The sequence below is a fragment of the Coregonus lavaretus genome (genome assembly GCF_964263955.1).
Source record: "Coregonus lavaretus genome assembly, chromosome: 5".
NCBI lineage: Eukaryota > Metazoa > Chordata > Actinopteri > Salmoniformes > Salmonidae > Coregonus > Coregonus lavaretus.
In genome coordinates, this window is record NC_139992.1 from 35,673,994 (window position 1) to 35,700,169 (window position 26,176).

Genomic DNA, 26,176 nt, shown 5'->3' on the forward strand with positions numbered 1-26,176 from the left:
GTTTTATTGAGAGGACATTCCATTATTTATTACAATGAATACATACATTATTAATTAGGCTACATAGACCATTTCAATCAAATAAAAGACAAAAACAAAAAAAACGGTGCGGGGGCATACAAGAGCTATATGTGTACATGAGTTTTAAGAATCCCTGTCACACACACACATACCCGCTGTACAGATTGTTAGATCAAGAAAAAACTGATTAAAATTGGTTGAAATTCCTTCAGTCTTTTCCTGACTGTTTTTGCTAATAACTGCATTAGATTTCAATAACAGCATTACAAAAGCAAACTGTGTGAAACACATACCTGACACACACAGGCAATTCTCTCGCACAGACTAAAGGAAATGCAATCATACGACTACACCATGCAGAGAAATAAAACAATAGACCATATAAAGCAAGTTCACATAATTTGGAAGTCATTGTATCGGTGTATGTATGTTATCTGGAGATGAGTGGTGTGACCGGCTTTCTCTCAGCCTCACAGGCTCAGAGATGGGAAAAGGACAAACTGAAACAAACAGAAGACAGTATTGTCATTTCAGAATGAGAAGCGGTGGTCATCTTCAAGGTTCAATATATCATATTGGACATTGTCGTCTTCATGAGGTGTTGATACAGATTAGGCTACCTTACCAGACCATTTAACCAATTATAAGTGACAGAAACAAGGGAAGAAAAAAAAACAAGAATGCCAAGGAAGCGAGGGACAATGACGATGATGAAAATGGTGGCAGTAACATTATGCTGCCAGAGCACCGTCATCCAGCCTTACTTGCTAACCTAACTGTCACTGGTCTGCGTGGAATCGGAGGACCCTCCAAAGGGGGCCATAGCATTGGTCTCCATGGTCTGGTAGACAAAGAATATGAAGCCAGCTACAACGCTGAGGAGCAGCAGCTTCAGCCAGAAAGGCAGGCCACGGGGTGGTGCTACGGCCTTGCCAGCAGGGGGCGTCACTGACGTTACCAGCCTGGTGGAGGGGGGCAGGGTGGTGACTCTGTGGACGGTGGCGGTGCGGCTCTCTGAGTAGGAAGAGTTAGAGGTGGAACGCAGGAGAGTCTCATCTGTCCACAGGTCACCAGACTTTAGGGGCCTGCCGGCTGCACCTCGGATGGGCCGCCGACAGGTTGCGCTAGAGGGATGGGAGAGGAATAAAGTTGAGTTTCATTGTGACATTTCACACATTTGAGTTGCCATCAGGCAAGAATTACTATCAAGCTCTTAACAAATTAGTTACAGGACACTGCTTTATAGGAATGACAAGACTGTGGGTGGCAGTCTGCCAGATATAACAAGGATTTATAAAAGTTTTTGTATGTTGATAGAATAACGTGTGTGTGTCTTACTTGATTCCTGTTGGAGTGTTGGTCTCGTAGGGGAACATCTCCTTGAGGACATCCTTCTCATCCACCCTGCTGGGTGTCTGCTCACCAGCTGCTATCTTCTCCACCTGCAACACACATATTTTAGTACACATTCTTTAAACGTTGAGGCCGACAAGGAGCGATTAGGGTTAGGATGAGACATTGTTCCATTTGCGTGTTACAAAGTCATTGCCAAAACCGCCACATTCAGATAAGGGCTAGAGGGGTATTCTTTTTGGAATAGGCTAGAGGGTGTGTACACCTAAAGACCATTAGGTGGCCCTGTTGCAGTCCTATGCCCATGTGACCACACCAGCAGTAAACCTAAGGCTTGTGACCAACCCATTTGACCACAAACACCATTACCTTGTCTTGTGAATAATACTGCCTTGACAAACGAACCAGCACAGACCCTGGGCGATACATGCATAAGGCATAGCAATGGATTACTTTCGTACCCATGGCTCCTTAGAGATACTGGAGGTGACACTGCCCTGCCCCCTCACTGGGGTGACCGAGGAGAGGAAGGGGGTGTTTTTCTGCTGTTTCCACTTAGGTTGGAGTTCATTTTTAGACTCATGCTGGTCCTGCTGGTTAGAGAGAGTTGCATGCGTGTTAGTGAGAGCCGGGGAGGTTAGAGTCTTCTTTCACTCCCCTCACATCAGCTGTCTTTCATGCAGCTGTCCTAGTACAGGCAGACAGCTGTGCGCCACACACACACACTACAGTAGCCCCATTCATAATCATCACCCATATGTTTACAACTATACCATGTCTGAGGAAAAACAGTGAGATCCCTTTCACTCCACAATTAAGTTCCAATTTCCAGGTGCCACCACAACAAACCATTGTGAGGAAAACAGAACTCTATTGAGAACTATTGGACAATATACTGTAAACTGTATACCCGAGTAAAGCGATTGGACAGCATGTCAAACTTGGCAGAGAGAGATGATAGGGATTCCAGTTGTTCCTTCAGGACTTGAGGAGATGGAGATGAGGGGGTGTGTGAGACGTAGCTTACAGGCCTGACGGTGAAGGAGGCAAAGGGGTCACTTCCAGACAAACGAGGTAGTGAGGAAGGCTTGGCTACTAGGAGCGGGCAGACTTCCTGTAGTACCCCCTTTAACATGGAGAGGGTAAGTAACACACTGGATCAGTATCCTATACTAGTAGAGTTTGGCCATCACTTAAACAGGTGCATTTAAAATCCAGTGAGCATTATTACAGTAGTGGGTATAAGAGGACAGTGTGATTAAGATCCTATACCCACCAGAGGCCATTGTTTCAGGGGTCTAATGCTCTGTCCTACTGGAGCATGGACACTTGGTGCAGGTTCCTGAGATTACCAGAAATATGGATTAGAAATATCAGTTATAGAAGAGGTTGGTTGATATCCATACAGACCCAGGAGAGAGCATTGAGCAAATTGTGAACAGATCAAAATCATACAAATCACCCAAAACAGAGTGATGTCACAAGTACTAAAGCAGGTGAGAGATGTCCCAAACCTCCATAAGAGCTATATTGAGTAGGGAGGTTGGCTCATGACTGGGAGCTTTAGTAGTCAGAGTGAGAGGAAGACCACCATCCTCCTCACAGCACAGCTAGAAGTAGAATAGAAGAGAATGGCTTTATTTTTTCACAGAGGGGAAAGACCAGTTGTGGATTTCGGATTATATAAACAATACACACACAAGACTGATACAAACATTATACAAGTCACGAGAACAGATTTTCGAAGTGGATGAAAAGGTCTTTGGTCTTGGTGGCAGAAAAATCTTCCAGGAAGTTCTCCTTACACCAGAGGTCAAACTTGTCCATTGAATTGAAACAGTCGAGGTGTTTTGCTTTGTGCTGCACTCGCCATTTACACATGGTAGGTATTGTTCCGAACCCATCCAAACTCAGTTCGAAGACGATCAAATCAACCAACCATGTTCAGTAAACCAATTCAGGCTGGCGTCAAGATATGCCCATTGGAACAGAACATTGACATGTAGCTCATCCACTTTAATACTGAGACTAGAGACTAGCTAGAACTATCAAATGGGAGCGGTGGGAATACCTTCCATAGTTCCTTAAGTTTTACTCTCAGTCTCCCCCTACTTCCTCTCTTCCTATTTGGTTTCCGCTGTATCTCTTGCCACACCCCTCATTTGGCTTCCTCTAGGGCAGGACGGCCCAACCCTGTTCCTGGAGAGCTACCGTCCTGTAGGTTTTTGCTCCAACCCTAATCTAGCACATCTGATTCTAATAATTAGCAGGTTGATAAGATGAATCAGGTTAGTAACACCTGGGGTTGGAGCGAAAACCTACAGGAGGGTAGCTCTCCAGGAACATGGTTGGGCAACCCCACCCACTCCGCCCAGAGTGAGTGAAAACACGGTTTGGTGATGAACTTTCACTTCCTTATTTTATAAAATACATTTTACCAAGACAAATATGATTCTTCATGTTCTGAATCGTTCAGTGGGGTCTTTCTATAACATAACATCTAACATATCCAAAAAGTTGGATTTCGTAACCTAATACATCCGATAAGCACCGAGCTCCGTTGACAGAGCGCTGCCGCTTTCTCACAGGAACTTTTGAGGATTTTACATGTTGTAGTGGTAGTCTGCAAAGATGTTTCTGCGGGTCGCAAAAAGCTAAATTAGCATGAAACGATACATTTAAAAGGCATTGAAAATAAAATGCATTTCACAGAGATAAGCTTGTTTTTGTGAGAAATCTTCTGTCATGTCTCAAAAATGATATCCATCTCTATATTGTTTTATGTCCTCCGGATTCGAGAAGAAAGATGAGTTCAACAGCGAACCTGTCCGTTTAGCCTCAATTCTCGCACAGCAACCAGCCTAGCTGACTCAATGCTATTTTCCTGGTTATGACCACTTTTTTCTCTGGCCTCCATTGATTTAGTCACCCTAATTTGGGCCATCCGACATAGGTAGAAACGCCAATAACTTTTGAACAGATTATGATAGAGACATGAGGTTTGGACTATGGGTTTTCTTAGAGGAGTATCTACACAATTAACATACCAATTGGTCAAAATATGCGTTTTTGATTGGACACCCTACTTCCTCCATCTGCCTGTTAGCAGGCCAAGAAGATAAATCGTAGACCCCAGCCACCCGAGCCATGGTCTGTTCTCCCCGCTTCCTTCACCCCCCCAACAAACATTTACCATGCCCCCACCCACACCCAATGGACATGTATCATTGTTACAGCGTAAATATATATATATAAATAAAATATATTACTGTTCCATTCACTTCTCACTCCCTCCCTGCTGCTCCCCCTATGGACATTCCCCAACGGACTCTTCCCCTGTCCCCACCACCCAACGGTCATTTATCATTGCTACAGTTGTATATTATTATTGTGTATATTATTATCCATATTTTTCTCTTATAGTCACTTCTCTTTTATTTTATATTTTTAATTTATTTTGACATGCACTGTTATTTCATGAGATTTCACTGTACCCTGCAATTACATCTGCATCCCTGTACATGTGACTAATAAACTCAATCTAATGCCACACCTCACTTCCATCTTGGGACAGACATCCTGATTCTGAAGAAGGCGGCGCTCTCAACTATCTAATTACATAATCTTGTGTCTCCGTAGTTAACGTTAAGTCGCACAGGCGAGAAGCACATCAAAACCAACAAAGTTAGTAAAGTGTGCCCACACACAAATGTATACATAAAAATGTAGACTAACAAACCATTGTTAAAATGGAACAAATCATTTATAGTTCCTAGTGATTGACCAAAAGGCTATTTCTATCTCCCAGTAAGTGAGGTAGGCAAGGAAAGCACCTTTCTACTAGTCTGCCTGGGATTGAGGGAGCGGTGGCTCTCCGGACCTCTGTGGCCTTCAGGGACACCGTGGCTGGGGGTCTTGACTGGGGGGCTGCTGGGTTTGCCTTTGGGGACCCAGAGCACAGCAGCATTCACATTCAGGGGGAAGGCTCGGTCAGGGACAGACTGAGGAGGGTTAGACACAGTAGAGACTTTAGAGTACTAGACTAAATAGCCAAAACATCAGGTGGGTGAGTGGCTCTTCAACATTAAGGTTTGGCAATAAGAAAACAAATATATATCCATAATGGCACAGTCCAAAATATCTTACTATGACTATGAGACACCACTGTGACTATGTGCCATGAACACAACAACCATTCATAGCACCAGTGAGTGACAAGTAACCATAGTGAACCCCACCACCTGAGCTGGGAACCTACAGGTACCTGAGTCTGTCTGGGTGAGGGAGACTCAGCCGTGGCTGTTAGAACAACCTCCTGATGGTAAGTCCTAGTCGACTGGGACTGGGCATGGGCTAGGCCCTGCAGTAAGGGAGAGGGCTTAGAGCTTGGCTTGTCTGCCAGTATAGGCTTAGGTTCCTTAGGGACTTCCTGGAACATGACAGACGGGGAGAGCGAGGCGAAGGGAAGTTAAATAGAGGGACTGACAAAGAGATCAGTGGAAAGTTTACTCAGGACATCACAAACCCATATCAATTGATCACAAACCCACCAGAAGCAGAGGTGCCTTGGTCTTTGCCTCTCTGGGAGGGGGAAGAACTACCTCACCAGCTGATAGCTCAGAGACATCCTGGAGCAGGAGGAGGATCATGAGGCGGCGGTGTAATAATGGAGGCAATCAGGCAGCTAGGCTTAAGGTGAGACCTGCCACCTGTGCAGTGTTCATTGGTCTCTCTAGCTGAGGAAGACACTGACACCAGGTGATGTGGTGAAAGGGAGGACACACCCACCCACACAAGAGTACCTTCCCAAACAAATCCAAACATAACATTCAACAGTGGTTGTAGAGAACCCAGTGAGTGAAGACATAGGTCTATGCCTTACTTTGTGAGACTGCTTAATGCTGCTTAACTAATTGTATACTACATCTCATTTTTTATTTTTTACTTACTTAGGCCTATGTATGCTGCAATTCAGCTTTTAGCTGCAAATGTGTACAATTCCAAATAAACCTTAAATATATAACATGACTAACACCATCCACAAAAAAGGTGATTATCAAGCTGAACACTTCTCCAGTGCACCACAAACCAAGGGAGATGGATAGGTTCAGTGTATATTACAGTATCATCGCTGGCAGGGACCATCTGGTCGACTCCACGAGACGACCTCCTCGATGGTCTCTTTATGTTTAACACAGGATGTTCTTCCTCAAGATCATCATCATCATCATCATCGTCTGGAGCATAGATCTAAACACACACTTTTCTCAGAACACCCGACCTTCCACCTCTTCACGAACACGCCTTATAAAGCCAAGTCCACAACTTCAGTGAGTAAAGTTGGCAGTGCACACACATGTTTTAAAGGGATAGTTTGAGATTTTGGCAATGAAGCCCATCGACTTCCCCAGAGTCAGATGAACTCTGGGATACCATTCTGTCTATGCGTCCAGTATGAAGGAAGTTAGAGGTGCGAGACAATGCTAACTAGAGTTAGCTCATGACTGGAAGCACACAGGAACAGCTAGCTTGAGGTAGTAGATACAGGGCTTCATTTACAAAATCTCAAACCATCCCTTTATAATATCCACAGCTATAATATCCACAGCTTCAGTTGAGTAGGTTACCATCTGGGACGTTCTGAATTTCGACACCAGATGGCACCAACACCTCCCAAAGTATCAAGAAACCAGGAGGAGAAAAGTAAAAGGGCTTAAAAACATTTAAAAAACACTTAAACGATAGGTTTTGTGAAGAAAAAAATATTAAGCAGGGGCTTTTAAGTATGTTCTTGTGAGGAAAGAATGAAAGGGGGATAGAGAGTGTGAAAGAGAGGGAAAATAAATAGTGGCCTTAGAGAAAACAAGCTAATCCAATTCATTCAAGCTCCCCCACGACGCCAGGACAGCGGAGTCACTGACCACCTTCCGGAGACACTTGAAACCCTACCTCTTTAAGGAATACCTGGAATAGTATAAAGCAATCCTTCTACCCCCACCTCCCCCACAAAAAAAAGGAGAAAAAAAGTGGTTGTCCCACTTGCTATCATAAGTTGAATGTACCAATTTGTAAGTCGCTCTGGATAAGAGCATCAACTAAATGATGTAAATGTAAATGTAAATGTGGCAGGTTGTGAAATCAAAGCCTGCTGCACTAACTCCCAGCAGACAGACACATTTGGTGCTTCGTTTTCCACAGACACGTAACTTCCACCCCTATAAGGTGTCTCATAAAGGACACACCTCCTCTCTCTCAATAATATATTAGAGACAGGTTTAACCGACCCCAGATGTGCCGCTGCGCATCCTATAGCCTCTAATGTGACTACTAATCATTGCCAAATGTGTAGCACTTGGGGACAAATCACAACTTGAGATATGCATGCTATTTAACTCAGATTTCAACACATTCTGTATGGCGAGCTTTGAAGGAATGCAAACCATGAAGTTGGCCTAACGTGAGGATGTGCTTTTGTCCCCTGATTAAATAAAGAGGGACTCACCCGGTTGTGCTGGCTGCTGCGGGTCCTGGTGGTGACTGGGGTCTTCCCTCTGCTTCTGACAGGTCTCTCCACCACGGGGACTGTGACTGGCTCTGGTTCTGGGACTGTCGTCACCTCTAAACACATACACACAATTTCCATCAATGTCATGCTCTGTCATTCAGTCTATTAACCAACCAATCAATCCATGATTCGTATTATCCCAGAGGGCCAATTTGGTTTGCAAGTAGGCATCTCAGAAAAAAAAGATCTCATGTGTAATCTAATGTGTCAACTGCCGAGATGAATCTGATTTGAATCTGTAATAAACCTGGTCTAAGAAAGAGGATGACTGAGTGTTACGTTTCTTACCTTCCTCCTTGTCGCTGTAGCGGTCTGAGTCAGAGTTGCCGTTGTGGTTGCTGTCTACCTGAGTGATGACCATCGGTAGAGTCACGGTCTCAGGAGGACCATGGTCCAACAGCTTCTGGAGCCTTCTCTCATACAGCTTACGGGTTGTGGCTGCCATGACAACAAGACATTCAAATAAATTCAATAGAACTATATTAATCCCTCTTCTCATACAGTTTATGGGTGGAGGCTGCCAAAAGTTCAGACATTTTTCAAATGAATTCAACACAACTGTATTAATAAACTAATGAAGTCTGCAACAATAATGGCCATTATTAAAATAAATTCAATACAACTCTATTAATTCCCTTCTGCAGAAATATAGAAGGCATTATTTGTCTGGACCAAAGAAATTGAACCAATTCGTTTTATTTACATGGACTGGACACAGGAGCACAGCACAATTACATACATATTCCACCTACCATACAATCAACAGGTAATAACAGGCGATTATAGACTCGATAATAACACAGAATGAACCCAATGTTTTCTAAAAACAATGCCTTTTAAAAAGGAACTAGCAGACTGACTGACTCACCCACGATGGGTCCTACGTTGACTCCATACTTGAGCAGCTCGTCCTTCAGGCCCTCACTGGTCAGCTCAGTCACATCCAGGTCCTCCGGCCGAGGCTTGTCTGTTTTCCTCGTGGCTTTCTGTGAAAGAGGGATCAGAGGTCAGATTGGTGTAACGTGAAGTGTTGAGATCTATAGTCACAGAATTAGCCTACCACCCATCACCGAACGATGACTTGAATGGGAATGCTCGTTCCAGTAATTATATTTCTTTGAGTTCCTTTAATGCACTTCAAATAAAAGGTCTGATTCGATTTGTGCTGCAGCTCACCTAAACACAAATCCAAAGAAGCAAAGCAAAGAAATCCCTGTTGTGCTACTGAACATGCCTGAACATTACAGGGTTTAACATTTGAAATCCACAAACTGGAATGTCCAGATGACCTCTTTGTATTGGTTTTGTAAATCTGCAGTGTGTGTGTGTATGCGGGCGTTGACTGATCTTTAGATTAGTGTATGCTTTACCCAGCTCCCTGGGCTGCTTTAGCAAGCAACACCCCAGATGTTAAACCCCTTAACAGGTTTCTAATCACACACTAATTATCAGCAGAGCTAGTTTAAACGCCATCTCCTGACCTAAACCATCGTGAGATTGATAAACTCTGCTCGTAAAGAAACAAGTCACCGCTTAGATGAATCATCAGAAATATATGTTTGCCTAATGCAAGACATGCATCATATACACTGAGTGTACAAAACATTAAGGACACCTGCTCTTTCAACGACAGACTGACCAGGTGAAGGCTATGATCCCTTATCGATGTCACTTGTTAAATACACTTCAAATCAGTGTAGATGAAGGGGAGGAGAAAGGTTAACAAGGGATTTTTAAGGCTTGAGACATGGATTGGTCTAATGGGCAAGACAAAATATTGAAGTGCCTTTGAACAGGGTGCGGTTGTAGGTGCAAGGCGCACCAGTTTGTGTCAACAACTGCAACGCTGCTGGGTTTTTGAAGCTCAATAGTTTCCCGTGTTTATCAAGAATGGTCCACCACCCAAAGGACATCCAGCCAACTTGACACAACTGTGGGAAGCATTGAAGTTAACATGGGCCAGCATTCCTGAGGAATGCTTTCGACACCTTGTAGAGTCCATGCCCTGATGAATTGGGGGGGGGACTGTTTTAACCATAAATAACATAACTATTATTTAGCTTTTCAATGATCATGCAACACCGCACGATTTGATAGACAGCACATCATTGAAATTTGCCAGAGTAGTCTGTTGTGCCTTGTACTTAAAGTAGCAAATGCGCATAAGGTACAGTTGTTTAGCTATCAGGAAGTCCAGAGAATCCGGTCACGCAGCTACTCAGTTTGCTCTTTAGTCTAGAATCTGTTTGTTTGAAGCAAACACACCAGCCATGATAATATAGCACCATCCAATGAGTTTTGGATTCAACTCAATGTAAAAATGGTACTGACGGTAAGACATTTCATTTTATAAAGCATGTCGGCCTAATTTGTTTAGGAATACTCCCCCTCTGATAACAAATTAATGAAATTCCTTAACATCTCTGCCATGGTCAGTTCAACATGTAGGAGTTGGGAATAGTCTGGCTGACTAACTTATAATGATGCAAGCAAAAAAGTGGCAGGAATTGGGAAGTTCTAACTTTTTCTATGGTTCTTGCCACATTCCATTGGAACTCTGCCATGGTTCTCCAGTCCATGGAACATGTGATGGGGTGGGAGTAGTAAGGAGAGAGAGAAAGACCGGGAGAGAATCCCAGACAGACAGAGCGGGATTCAGCAGCTATCATTTTCCCACTAGCCTCTATGAGACTCCTCACTGTAGGCCTCAGTAAAGTTGGAGCTGGATCTCAGCCCAGCTGAGCGCATTTCATTATCACAGCATTCCAATGAAGAAAGGAGGGGGGAGAAAAAAAAGAAAAAAGTTCCAGACTTCCAGTTTGTTCCCTCACTTTTCTTCCTCTCTGTGTCCACACACTCAGCTCATGGCTAGCCCCAAGGACCAGCCAATCCCTGTGCTTTTTGTTTTGCGCTAGGCTACTTGCAGAAGGGTTGTAGACTAGAGGTTTAAATTACATGGAATTAACATTGCATCAATGCATTGCTGAACAATATGGATTAACATAGTTTAGTCAGTCACATGATCGCCTAGATTTTCACAATGCTCTCAGTCAGACTGAGTGGTTGTTTATACTCAGAAATCGTGGCTTGGTGATGTAATAGTGAAACTGACTATTTTGTGTGGCTTTAGGGGTAAACTATAACAAACTGCTAGGCTGTGAATAATGATGATGTGCATATGGTTAATCACCGTTATGGCAGACATACGTTTTCATATCTGTGGTCCTCATGACCGCTGCAAGCGAAAAACTCAATGACAATAAACCATTCAACCTTAGTTGAACTAAACCTCAGGAGAGAAAAACAGTACTGTTCTGAGTGTGCCAGTGGATGTTTGCCTCAAACGCTTCCTAAGCTTAATCAGTAAACTATAATCACACAGACAGACATGCCTGGGAGTCAGGTGACTGTATGAAAACATCAGGAAGAGCACCGCTACGATAGCAATTAAATCTAATGAAAAAAGTACTAGCCTACACACCCCCACTTGTCGCACACAATTCACACAGTTAACCACACACATCTGTGTAGTGATAGTCTGTGCACACATTCCTCTTCCAGGGAAAGTATTTCCTCAATAAAGAGACCAAACCCAGTAGGAAAATAGCTCTATCCACCACACCAGGAGCCTCGATTTCCTTCAATCCCATTTCCTCTTCTTCAATCCCATTTCCTCTTCTTTAATCCCAATTCCAGCACACTCAAAACTCCTTGAAGTTCCTTTTCTCTTCATACATAGGCTACTCCCCCCAACATAAACAAAACGTATCAGGTCCAGCTCCATCCCTTCCATACATTCCACTTGACTCATTTTCAATACTATAGTGACACTAGCTGCTTTAAGCAACGCCGGTGTATTTGCATAAACCATCGTTGCTTCCTATTGTATTGCGATGCATAAAAACAGTCCACGGGAAGTCAAATAAAATTCAATTTCAACTTACTGTATCGGTGGGCAGGACGTTTGGTCATTATAACGGGGAGAATTTGAGACAAAATATCTAAAATAACATATTATTAAAAATACTTTCCAAACGTGGGTCTGTTGTCTTTAGTCTCAAATTCCCCCCCTTCATAATGACAAACCGTCCTGCCCACCAGCACAGTAAGTTGAAATTGAATTTGATTTAACTTCTGGCTTCCCGCTGACTTCTTTTGTGCAACCCAATACAATCGGAAGCAACTCTAGAGTACGTAAATACACCAGTGTTGCTAAAAGCAGCTCTAGTGACACTAGTCTGACTACTACAGACAAGGATAGAATTGGATAGAGAGCCACTAAAAAGGCCCTTTGAGGCAAGCTGCAACCCATCAAGTTTCAGTGTGTTTCTGTTGGCAGAAGACAAAGTGATTGATATTCTCACTGTCCACACCTCTCAATAAATGTCAATGGTTCTATGTATTCCCTAACCTAAAACTGAGCAAATACAGGTGAGGTGACGTTAACCTTACCTCAATGTATGAAGACTAGTGTGAACAACAAAAGTTGTTATCCGTGTGACAGAAAGTCACTTTCATTCAGTCATTCAAGACTGATGCAGGGCGACAAGGTGTGTGCACCTGAATACATTTTTATTTGAAGCACGCATACAATGCATTCCAATTGTGTAGGCCTACTATACAGTACACTAACCATAACGGTCTAAGAACAGCTGTTTCATTCATAAATGCTTTGCTTAGAAAAATCCACAAATATCAGTTAATTAAAGCCGCCCCGCAACTTACCCAAAGAAGAAAGGGGGGCTTGGTGGATTAGGAAAAACACCCAGACTGTTACACATGAAGGTAGCAGGTGTTACCTTGATAATTGACAACACACTGTAGAGTTGAGTTTTAAAAAACTGCCATTCTAGTCTGACATTTCATTAACAGGTACAGTGCCTTCAGAAAGTATTCACACCCCTTGCCTTTTTCCACTATTTGTTGTATTAGAGCCAGAATTTAAAATGGACTAAATTGAGATGTGTCACTGGCCTACAGTTGAAGTCGTAAGTTTACATACACTTAGGTTGGAGTCATTAAAACTTGTTTTTCAACCACTCCACAAATTTCTTGTTAACAAACTTCAGTTTTGGCATGACAGTTAGGACATCTACTTTGTGCATGACACAAGTAATTTTTCCAACAATTGTTTACAGACAGATTATTTCACTTATAATTCACTGTATCACAATTCCAGTGGGTCAGAAGTTTACATACACTAAGTTGACTGTGCCTTTAAACAGCTTGGAAATTCCAGAAAATTATCTCATGGCTTTAGAAGCTTCTGATAGGCTAATCATCATTTGAGTCAATTGGAGGTGTACCTGTGGATGTATTTCAAGGCCTACCTTCAAACTCAGTGCCTCTTTGCTTGATATCATGGGAAAATCTAAATAAATCAGCCAAGACCTCAGAAAAAAATGGTAGACCTCCACAAGTCTGGTTCATCCTTGGGAGCAATTTCCAAACGCCTGAAGGTATCACGTTCATCTGTACAAACAATAGTACGCAAGTATAAACACCATGGGACCACACAGCCATCATACCGCTCTGGAAGGAGACGCGTTCTGTCTCCTAGAGATGAATGTACTTTGGTGTGAAATGTGCAAATCAATCCCAGAACAATAGCAAAGGACCTTGTGAAGATGCTGGAGGAAACGGGTACAAAAGTAACTATATCCACAGTAAAATGAGTCCTATATCGACATAACCTGAAAGGCCGCTCCGCAAGGAAGAAGCCACTGCTCCAAAACCACCATAAAAAAGCCAGAGTCCAACTGCACATGGGGACAAAGATCTTACTTTTTGGAGAAATGTCCTCTGGTCTGATGAAACAAAAATACAACTGTTTGCCCATAATGACCATCGTTATGTTTGGAGGAAAAAGGGGGCGCTTGCAAGCCGAATAACACCATCCCAACTGTGAAGCACGGGGGTGGCAGCATCATGCTGTGGGGGTGCTTTGCAGCAGGAGGGACTGGTGCACTTCACAAAATTGATGGCATCATGAGGAAGGAAAATTATGTGGATATATTGAAGCAACATCTCAAGACATCAGTCAGGAAGTTAAAGCTTGGTCGCAAATGGGTCTTCCAAATGGACAATGACCCCAAGCATACTTCCAAAGTTGTGCCAAAATGGCTTAAGGACAACAAAGTCAAGGTATTGGAGTGGCCATCACCAAGCCCTGACCTCAATCCTATAGAAAATGTGTGGGCAGAACTGAAAAGGTGTGTGCGAGCAAGGAGGCCTACAAACCTGACTCAGTTACACCAGCTCTGTCAGGAGGAATGGGCCAAAATTCACCCAACTTATTGTGGGAAGCTTGAGGAAGGCTACCCGAAACGTTTGATCCAAGTTAAACAATTTAAAGCAATGCTACCAAATACTAATTGAGTGTATGTAAACTTCTGACCCACTGGGAATGTGATGAAAGAAATAAAAGCTGAAATAAATCACTCTACTACTATTCTGACATTTCACATTCTTAAAATAAAGTGGTGATCCTAACTGACCTAAGACAGGGAATTTTTACTAGGATTAAATGTCAGGAATTGTGAAAAACTGAGTTTAAATGTATTTGGCTAAGGTGTATGTAAACTTCCGACTTCAACTGTATATACAAAACCCCATAATGTCAAAGTGGAATTATGTTTTTAGACATTTTTTTAAAAACTCATAAAAAATGAAAAGCTGAAATGTCTTGAGTCAATAAGTATTAAAACCCTTTGTTATGGCAAGCCTAAATAAGTTCAGGAGTAAAACTTAGCTTAACAAGTCACATAATAAGTTACATGGACTGTGTGCAATTATAGTGTTAAACATTTTTTTTATGACTACCTCTCTGTACATTTACATTTTAGTCATTTAGCAGACGCTCTTATCCAGAGCGACTTACAGTTAGCGCATACATTATTTTATCGAACCCACAACCCTGTACCCTACACATGCAACTATCTGTGAGTTTCCTCAGTCGAGTAGTCAATTTCAAACAGATTCAACCACAAAGACCAGGGAGGTTTTCCAATGCTTCACAAAGAAATGCACCTATTGGTAGATGGGTAAAAATAAAAGAAGCAAACATTGAATATATCGCTTTGAGCATGAATTTATTCATTACAATTTGGATGGTGTATCAATACACCCAGTCACTACAAAGATACAGGCGTCCTTCCTAACTCAGTTGCCGGAGAGGAAGGAAAACACTCAGGGATTTCACCATGAGGCCAATTGTGACTTTAAAACAGTTACAGAGTTTAATGGCTGTGACAACTGAGGATGGATCAACAACATTGTAGTTATTTCACAATACTAACCGAAATGACAGACTGAAAAGAAGGAATCCTGTACAGAATAAAAAACATTCCAAAACATGCATCCTGTTTGCAATAAGGTACTAAAGTAGAACTGCATAAAATGTGACAAAGAAATGTATTTTATGTCCTGAATACCAAGTCTTATGTTTGGGGCAAATCCAACATCACTGAGTACCACTTTTCATATTTTCAAGCATGGTGGTGGCTGCATCATGTTATGGGTATGTTTGTAATCAGCAAGGACTAGGGAGTATTTTTAAATAAAAATAAACAAAATAGAGCTACGCACAGGCAAAATCATTGAGGAAAACTTGTTTCAGTCTGCTTTCCAAAAGACACTGGGAGACAAATTCACATTTCAGCAGGACAATAACCTAAAAGCCAATTTATGCTTGATCCAAAATGTAGTGGGAGGCATTTGCGGAGCTTCCGAGAGCATGCAGAGGCCAAATTTAGCTCAGTACCGCATCACCTTGCACCTCCCAAATTTTGTTAACAATGAGGAGGGCTCTGTATTGACACGATTGGTTGACAATAGGTGGGTGCAGTAGGTCCTGTATAAACACAAACTCACTTCCTTGACAACAGCGCTCCCCTGCTTGTGAAGTGCAAGAACTATGAATGCCCTGACTTCTGCAGAGGCCGTATCACCGTAAATGCTGTACAGGCAACGCAGACGTCAGATTGACCATGTAGCGCCTTTAAAACACAAGGTCAGTTGCTTACCAAGATGACATCGAGTAGCCGAGTTACAGTTTTGACTTAAATCTACGGCAAGACTTGAAAATGGCTGTCTAGCAATGATCAACAACCAACTTGACAGAGCTTGAAGAATTTCAAAAAGAATGTGCAAATATTGTACAATCCAGGTGTGAAAAGCTCTTGGAAATGTATCCAGAAAAACTCAGCTGTAATCGCTGCCAAAAGTGATGCTAACATGCATCAGGGGTGTGAATACTTATGTACATTTGATATTTCTGTATTTAATTTTAAATACATCTGCAAACATTTCTAAAAACACGTTTTCACTGTCATTACGGGGTATTGTGTAGATGGGTGTGGGGAAAAAATCTATTTGATCAATTTTGAATTCAGGCTGTAACAACAAATGTGGAATAAATCAAGGGGTATGAATACTTTCTGAAGGCACTGTATGTTCAACTATCTAAATTTCGAGTTAGTATGGCCATGTTTACTTACATATCTCGAAATGTTTAGATAGTATGCACAAAAATGTGTGGCGATAAAATGTTTCTATAATGATGCATTTTTTATTTTACCTTTAACCAGTTAGCCAGTTGAGAACAAGTTCTCATTTACAACTGCGACCTGGCAAGATAAAGCATTCAGCAGTGGCAGATATTTTAAGCGGGAAACTTACATCTTATTTGTAATACAATAAAGCCAACATGTGTTTGTTTTTATATTTAAACGAGATGGAACTCGCTGTAATTGAAAATATGGATATTTTAATTGTAGGCATTTAAAACAATCTTACATTAAATGTAATTACATAGAAGTCCAAAACACATCGATAAGGGAGATTAAAAACACACTACAAAACAATAACGTCTTTCCTTCAAAAATGTACTTGCAGAATTCACACTGGAAACATTGTTACAAATATTATATTCGCGCGCGGGAAAGAAAAATCTCAACTCACCCTGCCCGAGCGACTTTTGTTTGAGACTACGGGGACTGGCAACTCCTCATCGCTAGAAAAGGCGTCTGTAGAAGGGATCTTCTTGTTCTGCACGGTCAAGTTTTTAAGATACAGCTGTACATAAACGTCCTTTCGCTGGTCTCCGGTCGGGAGAGCAACATTGTTGGCCAAAAGCTCGCTCTTGAGTTTATCTTTGGTGAGAACAGATGGGTCATCCAGATATTCCGGCATGTTGCTCGCTATGAAAAAGCAACTCCGCCTCGGTAACAACAAAATGAAGTATTTAGCTGGCTATGTTAGCTAACTAGCGCCTCGTTGGATTAAATCTGCAAAACTACCCGTGTACATAAACTTGATACTTCAAGCTTCCTGTATCAATTTTAGCAAGTTAGCTTACTCGTTGTGGTTCCTCTTTTGTAAAGCTCTTCTCAGTAGAATGAATATGTGAAAGCGCTAAACACAAGACAAACCTCCCATTTGAACTACGTGGGTTTGGGCTATCATACTAATATCTGCTAGCTTGCTAGGACACCAGCCCTCTGCCAACATTGAAGGAACCAACGCGCTGAGAACACAGCTATGGGGTGAGAATGGAACCATCTGTGTGTAAAACCACTGCCCTGTGAAAGCTGACACTATTGGGCAAGCGCGGCAACATCGGCCTTTGCCATTGGTAGAGGATACATGCACATCTTAGGCGTTCATGAGCTACCGAAATACATAAATTATTTATATTTTCCCTCTTAACATTTTTAACTTATACAGCACATTCATCTGTGAGTCAAGCCATTTGCACAATGCACTGCAAAGCACTATCATTTAATTGATACAAGAACTTGTCTTGCCGCAACAAAAAACATTTTGTGCTTAAAAAAATAAAATGTATGCATCTCTTTATTTAATTACATAACAACTGCAATGTTGCAACCAAGGACAAAAATACAAAGCAAACAACTTAAGTAATTTTACTCTCGCCTGTTACAGAACATTTCCCCATATACTAGTTTAAGGTACACCTATGGAAAAAATACCACTTTTACTGAATTTAAGATAATTTCATTGAGAATATTAACATAACTTCTCAAAGATAGCATCGGTTTCCCTCCCCCATGTAACTATGTGTGTATTCCCTTATTGTAAAATGGAGAAAAAACATCACAGAAAGCCGAATTGCCCCTGAAGTCAATACATTTGAAACAAAAATTGCTCATGGGGTCACAGTGTTGAACAGACAGACAGATCAGGGGGGACAGACTGAGCTGATCAGAGAGAAAGCAGGCAGCGATGAGCCTGATGCTCACAGGTCTACTACTTTCCTCTGGAGCCCAATCTGTGTGTGTGTGTGTGTGTGTGTTCTTCTAATTACCACTAGTTACCATTTTGTGTGTGTGTATTAGTGCTTGCATGAGTGTGTGTTGGGTCTGCCTGAACACGTGTGTAAATCGGGAGCTCAACTCCAGATCAGTTCCTGGTGAAGAGGGGCTCAGGTCCTTGCTGGGGCTTGGTGTTCTGAAGAAATTGGAACACCCTGTTCTTCTCCTCACCTACTTCCTTCTTCTGCTCTCCTTTCATTGATTTCCTCCCCTGGCTCAGGCCTTGATCTCAGGAGCAGCAGGAGTGCAGTATATTGTGTCAGAGTTCTCGGACACCAGCTCTTCTGTTGAGGAAAATACCACTCAATGACATTTGCCTCTAGCTATTAGTGTGTGACAAATGCATGGTTGGTTCCATTTCGGTTTCATGCGTCTTAACGAAGTCAGTACCCCTTCCGATAAGATATAGTGCATTCGGCAAGTATTCAGACCCCTTCACTTTATCCACTTTGTTAAGTAACAGCCTTATTCTAAAATTGATTAAATTCATGTTTTTCCTCATCAATCTACACACAATACCCCATAATGACAAAGTGAAAACAGGTTTTCAGAAATTTTAGCAAATTTATAAAAAACAAATACCTTATTTACATAAGTATTCAGACCCTTTGCTATGAGACTCGAAATTGAGCTCAGGTGCATCCTGTTTCCATTGATCATCCTTGATGTTTCTACAACTTGGAGTCCACCTGTGGTAAATTCAAGTGATTGGACATGATTTGGAAAGGCACATCTGTCTATGAGGTCCAACAGTTGACAGTGCATGTCAGAGCAAAAACTAAGCCATGAGGTCGAAGGATTGTCCGTAGAGCTCCGAGACAGGATTGTGTCGAGGACTGGGGAAGGGTACCAAAAAATGTCTGCAACATTGAAGGTCCCCAAGAACACAGCGGCCTCAATTATTCTTAAATGGAAGAAGTTTGGAACCACCAACACTCTTCCTAGAGCTGGCCGCCTGGCCAGACTGCGCAATCGGGGGAGAAGGGCATTGGTCAGGGATGTGACAAAGAACCAGATGGTCACTGACAGAGCTCCAGAGTTCCTCTGTGCAAATGGGAGAACCTTCCAGAAGGACAACTGTCTCTGCAGCACTCCACCAATCAGGCCTTTATGGTAGAGTGGCCTGACGGAAGCCACTCCTCAGTAAAAAGGCACATGACAGCCCGCTTGGAGTTGCCAAAAGGCACCTAAAGGACTCTCAGACCATGAGAAACAAGATTCTCTGGACTGATGAAACCAAGATTGAACTCTTTGGCCTGAATGCCAAGCGTCACGTCTGGAGGAAACCAGGCACCGCTCATCACCTGGCCAATACCATCCCTACGGTGAAGCATGGTGGTGGCAGTATTGATGTCAGAGTGATTAGAGGGACAATGGAGTGCTGACTACCAGGCAGTTAGCAAGTTTGGTAGGCTACTAATGACCAGCAGCAGCATCAGAGCTTGGAGAAGCCTAATTACCGTGACTAAACGGTCACGTGGAATTTGACTGCCTTCATGACTTGTGACTGCCAGTGTGGCAGTAATACGGTCACCGCAACAGCCCTAGTCACGTCTGGAGGAAACCTGCCACCATCCCTACGGTGAAGCATGGTGGTGGCAGCATCATGCTGTGGGGATGTTTTTCAGTGGCAGGGACTGGGAGACTAATCAGGATTGAGGGAAAGTTGAACAGAGCAAAGTACAGAGAGATCCTTGATGAAACCCTGCACCAGAGCACTCAGGCCCTCAGACTGGGACGAAGGTTCACCTTCCAACATGACAACAACCCTAAGCACTCAGCCAAGACAACGCAGGAGTGGCTTTGGGACAAGTCTCTGAATATCCTTGAGTGGCCCAGCCAGATCCCGGACTTGAACCCGATCTAACATCTCTGGAGAGACCTGAAAATAGCTGTGCAGCGATGCTCCCCATCCAACCTGACAGAGCTTGAGAGGATCTGCAGAGAAGAATGTGAGAAACTCCCCAAATACAGGTCTGCCAAGCTTGTAGCGTCATGCTCAATAAGACTCCAGGCTTTAATCGCTGCCAAAGGTGCTTCAGCAAAGTACTCAGTAAAGGGTCTGAATACTTATGTAAATGTGATATCACTTTTTTATAAATTTGCAAAAATTTCTAACAACCTGTTTTTGCTTTGTCATTATTGGGTATTGTGTGTGGATTGAAGGGGGAAAAATTCATCAATTTTAGAATAAGGCTGTAACGTAACAAAATGTGGAAAAAGTAAAGGGGTCTGAACACTTTCTGAATGCACTGTAGGTAATTTTATTTGCCATATTGCTTATACCTACCCAGTCATTTCAGATAAAGTTCCTAGGAACTAGGAGTCCCTATTAATTTGCAATTAAGCATGAAAACTCACCAGGAAGGACACACTTCCACAGGCCATAGGTTTTGCCGACCGCAGTCTGCCACAGCCGGAGCGTACCATCCTCAGAGCCACTGGCATACAGCTCCCCGTCTGGACTGAACCGCACGCAGTGTACTGGCCCAAAGTGGCCCTTGTACGACTCTACAGGAGGAGTGGCGAGAGAGCCACAGCAGTGTTAAACATGACCCTAACCCTAAACATGTCCACACACAGGTTATAAAGCCATACATGTGAAGCAGCCACTTATGTCCAACAGTTTACGGTCAATGTCAGCGAGATGGTTAGGATTGAGTGAGCATTCTCTTATATAAATTGGTGTGATTTTATTTGACTCCTTGTGAAGTTTTTTGTAGTGTGAGCTGCTGCTTACCCAACTCCTCCTTGGTGCCATAGTCAAATTTGTAAAGCTTGAAGTCGTCTCCCCCGGCAACAAAGAAGTCCTTATCTGGATGCAGCGAGGCAGAGTGAATGGAGGCAGGGGCATCCACAGTCTTGATCATGTCAAGGCTAGGGAGAAACACAAGTCAGAGTAAGGAAACACACAGCTTTAGCACTAGCAATTACAATAAAATATGAGCTAAATCAAACTATAATTATGTCATATACTGTATGCTATGACCACCCCTGAGGAGTAGGTAAAAGTAGTCCCTAACCAATGACACAGGGTCAGATATTTGATCACTCCCTTAATGGTTTAGGCTAGGATTGGGGGTGGGAAAAATCTTACCCTAGATCTGTGGTTAGTGGCAAAGTCTACCTCAAGCTATGCCTGAGGTCAATGCCTGGGTTTTCTGTATTGTACCTGAGGGCATTGTAGAACGCGATGGTCTTTCCATAGGTGATGACCAAAACCTCTCCGTCAGGGATGTACTCCATGCTGCTGACTGACATGTCGAAGGAGAGCTGCTTCACAACCTCAGTGGAATTCCTGTCCCACAGTCTACACAAGGGAATAGAGACCATACATAGGAATAGCTATTTTAGATCAATAGATCAAGTACTTTATTAATTGAAAAGCCATCAAGAAATGACAGCAAAAATCTAAGAGCGAGTGATGGCCAGACTTGTATGACCATAGAATGTTTAAGACTTTTCAATGTTGATAGTCACACACTGCCCTCCTGTGTTCATAGTGGGAGAGACTTTTTGCCCCAAGAGAAAATGACTGCAAATGCTTCCAAATGTTCCTGATAGGATATAAAGTGTGTGGTCATCCTATCAGCCTTTTGGCATCCTGAAAATATCCTTGACAAATGTAGAACCAGGTAGATCAAAGAGCACTGACCGTACGGTTTTGTCATCAGCGGCAGAGAGGATCTGTGTGTCGTTGTTACACCACAGGGCTTTCTTTATGGCAGACGTGTGCCCCGTAATCTCTTGCGGTTCTGAGGGAAACAAAATACAATACTTATCTAAACACAACCAAACGTTGACAAACAATTAAACGAGGGCTTGCATTGGTACGAACCTGCTTCAGGTTTGTTGAGGTCGTATATGCGTATTATCTTATCATTCCCTCCTGTTAACAGACAACTGCTATCCTGCCAGAGAGAAATAGAGGGGGAAATATCCAATACATGAAAGTCCAGTAACAATATCCCCAGAACAAATAAGATACAAGACATGTAAACAGGTTTACACTGTCATGACAGGGAAAACGTAAGTCCTCAATCTCATAAATTTGACACATACAGTAAAACCCATATTAGTACCAAGTAACCGTAGTACCTGAGTAAAATTGACAGACTTGACAATGTGCTTGTGTGCCAGCGTGAGGACCTCATCTCCAGTCACAGCATCCCACACCTTCCTGAAGAGCAGAGATAGTCATTATCAGTATATCAGCCAAGAAAAATAATACAGTGGCCTAGTTACCACTTGCCAGACTTGCTTTTGCTTTCACCAACTCTGTTGTTGAAATGACAAAGGAGTTGGCTAAAGCAGACAGACTAGCACCCAGGCTAGGAGAGTAATAAGATAATGTCAGAAATCTTGGAGATCTCTCATTGAACAATCTGAATAATTGGAAGACTTTCCACTCATTCTGTTCTGAAGTACAGTATAGAGTTATAACCTGGTTCTATACTGTATGTGCTGTATCCAACTCTTATAGAGCCCGCCAGCTTGTAGTCCTAAACATCAGAAATGAGTTGGCATTTTCTACCTATGGTTCGTTCACCATTCCTATGGGGGAAATAATGGGGTTTTGGGATATACGCCGAAAGTAAGGTATGAGGTTAACACAGGCTTAGGAGATCTTATATGTTTTGTTCTATGAGATAATATTAGTCAGTTAACATGACCTTTATGAATTATGAAGCCTTTATGTGCTCAAAAGAAGTCAGTTGCTAACAAGTCGCTAACTGTCAGAGAAATTGAACTACAACAAGTGGCAAAATGTCTCACATCACCACGCGAACTAGTCTACACTATACTAGTCTTTCAAAAAGCTAGTTAGCTACCAACTCAAACAAAAACGCAAGGATGGTATATTGTTTTGCTCCAGGCTGCAACCATATCTCTTCAGCGGGAAGGTGCTTGTTTTATTGGTTCCCGAACGATGTTGTCCAGAATTGACTCAGATAAGGTAAACTAAGCCTGTTAGCCAGACATCAAAGGTATGCGACCTGAGGTGTAGTTTTATATTTTACATGTTAACATATTGTTAGCTTATTCCTTGTTTTCATTACATAAATGCTTCATAATTATCTCATAGAACAAAACGTATAAGACCTCCTAAGCCCTTCTTTACCACAGACTTTATTTTCGCCGTTTATCCCACCAAAAATATTAATTTTCCCATAGGCGTTGGCCAACGAGCCATGGCGAAGTTAGACTCCGTTATAGCCATCAAACTCATTCTGCCTTCTCCCTACAGTTTTCAGCCATAAATTGCGCCCACGACTGGCTCATGTGAACTACAATCCTGATGCTTTGTTTTAACGTTTAGAAATGCCAATAACCATCGCTTGCAATACAGCTTTTGAAACATGGCCTTTTGTCTTTCATCAGCGAGAAAGCATCCTTCAAATCAAATATAAACTTACTGTAACATTTTTGCACAGATCCATACAGCTACGGGTGCCTCCATCCGACAAAACTACACTTCCGCTACACCTCCCGAGTTAATTTTACACACAGGTTTTCGGAGAATGCTAGATAGCCAATTAGTACAGGTGGTCGCCGCTTGTCTTCCATCTGTTTTCCATAAGCGCTGTAACATGGAAATATGTCTGTGTGGCAACACTAACCCTATCAAGGTGTATCAAATAAACTTTTTTTATTTTTATTATTTCTCGCTGATATGAAAGATAAGGTCCTTATTCTTCCAAAACAGTTCCTCAAGCGACGCGTGTTAATGTTCAGATTCAGATTGAGCGTTGCGGCTCTTAACAAAACTCCCCCATTCAGAAGATGCCTTTGTCCAATGACTCTTATGTGATGGAACTGAGCGTCATGATCAAGAGCTAGCCTCCATTAGTGCCTACAAAAAGACACCATTACTATTGCTCTCTATATTGTTGTCATATCATGGTCATGGTCATGGCCAGGCTATGTTGTAGGACTAAATACATACGCAGTGAAGTCTGCAGCAGCCGTGGCTGCCTTGGTGGCTTCATTATTCAGAGTGGCCCCCCAGACAGCACCTTTGTGACCCAGGAACGTTCCAATCCAGTCCCCTGTGTCTCCCTGGCGCAACATGGGTTTGCCATCTACAAGAAGGAACGTTAATAAGTGGTTAGTACATTCACAAGTGGTTAGACAACTACAGTACCTTCAACTGTAGCACATACATAAGTGAAAGTCTATGATGATCATTTTCAAAATACATCTATTCAATTCCCCTCTCTATTCTGACTCCCCCCTAAGAAAAGGGGGTGATGGAACTTTACATTCAATATTTTCTAAACAATGATCTATGGTTATCTACTACAACAAGGACCGTATCTAGCAAATATATCTTACCTTTGCAGGCACTGATGAGAAAATACCCGTATGGGGTGATTCCACTGAAGGCTAGATCCACCACAGGTCTTGTGTGGCCAGAGCAGGTGAGTGGTGTCTGTCTCATTGCCATGCTCACCTTGGTTTCAGACTGACTAGCTAGTTAACAATACAAAATGCTAAATAAAATCGCCAAATGTATGGAGCTAGTAAATGAATATAAATGACAGCTTGCAACTGGCTAGCTAACGTTGGCTAGCTAATGTATGGAATGAGATTGCTAAAACTCTGGCTAGTGCTGAATAGCTAACGTTAGCTTCCAATGGAACCAAAGTTACGATTCTAGCTAGTTTGAAGTTAACGCAACCACCGTTAACTAGATTTTATGAAAAAAAGAGAAGGAATTAAGCGAAGATATTGATGTTTCAGTGAAGGCAAAGGGCTTCTCTCCCAGCTAGGAAATAACGCGCTAATAGCTACAATATTGCAACTAACTAGCAACGTGCAGTTAGCGGCCTTAGGTATTTAAAAAACATTGTAAATATAGAAATACTTCCGGTATCATGAACGCAAACGTCTTTTCAAAATAAAAGTTCCAGATCTAAGTTAATGGTCAAGATCATTGGTGGTACAATGAAATCATCTATAATTTCGCACTTTGTCAAATATTTTAAAAGTTTTCACCAACTTTTTGGGATAATATTTGATTCATTACATTTAGACTCCAAATGATTGATCCTCCTGTCTGTATTTATCTGTATCATCAAGACTCTTATTTTAATGTGCTACATTTGATATTATAATTTTATAACATTTACAGAACTTTTTTGGTGGACCTATGAAAATCTAGAGCATCAGGAGTGTGAGGGGTACAATTTGTGCAAAGAAAGCTCTTAGAGCTTTATGATGTTGAAAATAACATGTAAGCTTGTGTGTGGCGTCAGTATGCTTGTGTGCACATGTTATGTGTGTGTGTTGGGGTGTCAGTGTAAGTATGTGTGAGTGTTTGGGTAGTGTGTGCATAGAGTCAGTGCAACAGAGTTAGTGCAAAAAAGGGTAAATGCAGGTAGTCCGTGTAGCCATTTGATTAGCTATTTAGCAGTCTTGTTTAGCAGATGCTGATTATTTTTTCATCCCTTACAGCCAAAAGATATTAAAGGGATAATTCACCCAAATTACAAAATATCAAACTGGGTTTCCTTCCCTGTAAGCAGTCTATGGACAAGGTATGAAATGCTTTCCCATTCAAGTCATGGGACCGATATTATAATTGTTTGTGCATCATGTTCAAATCATCTATAAGTGACTTTGTTGAGCTTCACAATACATTTGAGATAGTTTGGGATGATTTGGACATGATGCGCAAAAAATGCTAAAATCGGTCCCATGACTTGAATGGGATTTGTGCCACAAATGCTAAAACGTTACCATGTGGAAACGGTGCCAGGGAAACTAACATACCGGGTACATACTTGCGAACATTAAACAAAAGTTTTTACTTTTCAAGCTTTTTTGTTAAAGGGATACTTAAGGATTTTGCCAATGAGTCTTTATCTACTTCCCCAGAGTCAGATGAACTCGTGGATAC

The 26,176-nt window shown here is 42.2% G+C and overlaps 2 protein-coding genes across 6 annotated transcripts; both read right to left on the reverse strand.

The window, feature by feature from the left end:
• Positions 1 to 17,508, reverse strand: tmpoa (thymopoietin a). 5 transcript variants are annotated; one of them, XM_084161785.1, is made up of 9 exons: positions 16,901 to 17,481; positions 8,808 to 8,925; positions 8,228 to 8,377; positions 7,877 to 7,992; positions 2,651 to 2,716; positions 2,285 to 2,500; positions 1,836 to 1,967; positions 1,360 to 1,463; positions 1 to 1,145 (listed from the first exon to the last, which is right to left on the reverse strand). In XM_084161785.1, the coding sequence occupies exons 1-9, from the start codon at positions 17,129 to 17,131 to the stop codon at positions 794 to 796; spliced, it is 1,485 nt and encodes a 494-aa protein (XP_084017911.1). In that variant the 5' UTR covers positions 17,132 to 17,481; the 3' UTR covers positions 1 to 793. The 5 variants fall into 5 exon arrangements, with proteins under 5 accessions (XP_084017911.1, XP_084017912.1, XP_084017913.1 ...); XM_084161786.1 differs by lacking the exon at positions 1,836 to 1,967 and having other exon boundaries at positions 16,901 to 17,506; XM_084161787.1 differs by lacking the exon at positions 1,836 to 1,967 and having other exon boundaries at positions 2,402 to 2,500; positions 16,901 to 17,486.
• A 268-nt stretch (positions 17,509 to 17,776) lies between these two features.
• Positions 17,777 to 25,131, reverse strand: strap (serine/threonine kinase receptor associated protein). The gene is made up of 9 exons (XM_084162560.1): positions 24,610 to 25,131; positions 24,221 to 24,356; positions 22,372 to 22,453; positions 22,112 to 22,184; positions 21,929 to 22,028; positions 21,446 to 21,583; positions 21,014 to 21,150; positions 20,635 to 20,784; positions 17,777 to 18,557 (listed from the first exon to the last, which is right to left on the reverse strand). The coding sequence occupies exons 1-9, from the start codon at positions 24,719 to 24,721 to the stop codon at positions 18,490 to 18,492; spliced, it is 996 nt and encodes a 331-aa protein (XP_084018686.1). The 5' UTR covers positions 24,722 to 25,131; the 3' UTR covers positions 17,777 to 18,489.
• Between the last annotated feature and the right edge of the window lie 1,045 nt (positions 25,132 to 26,176).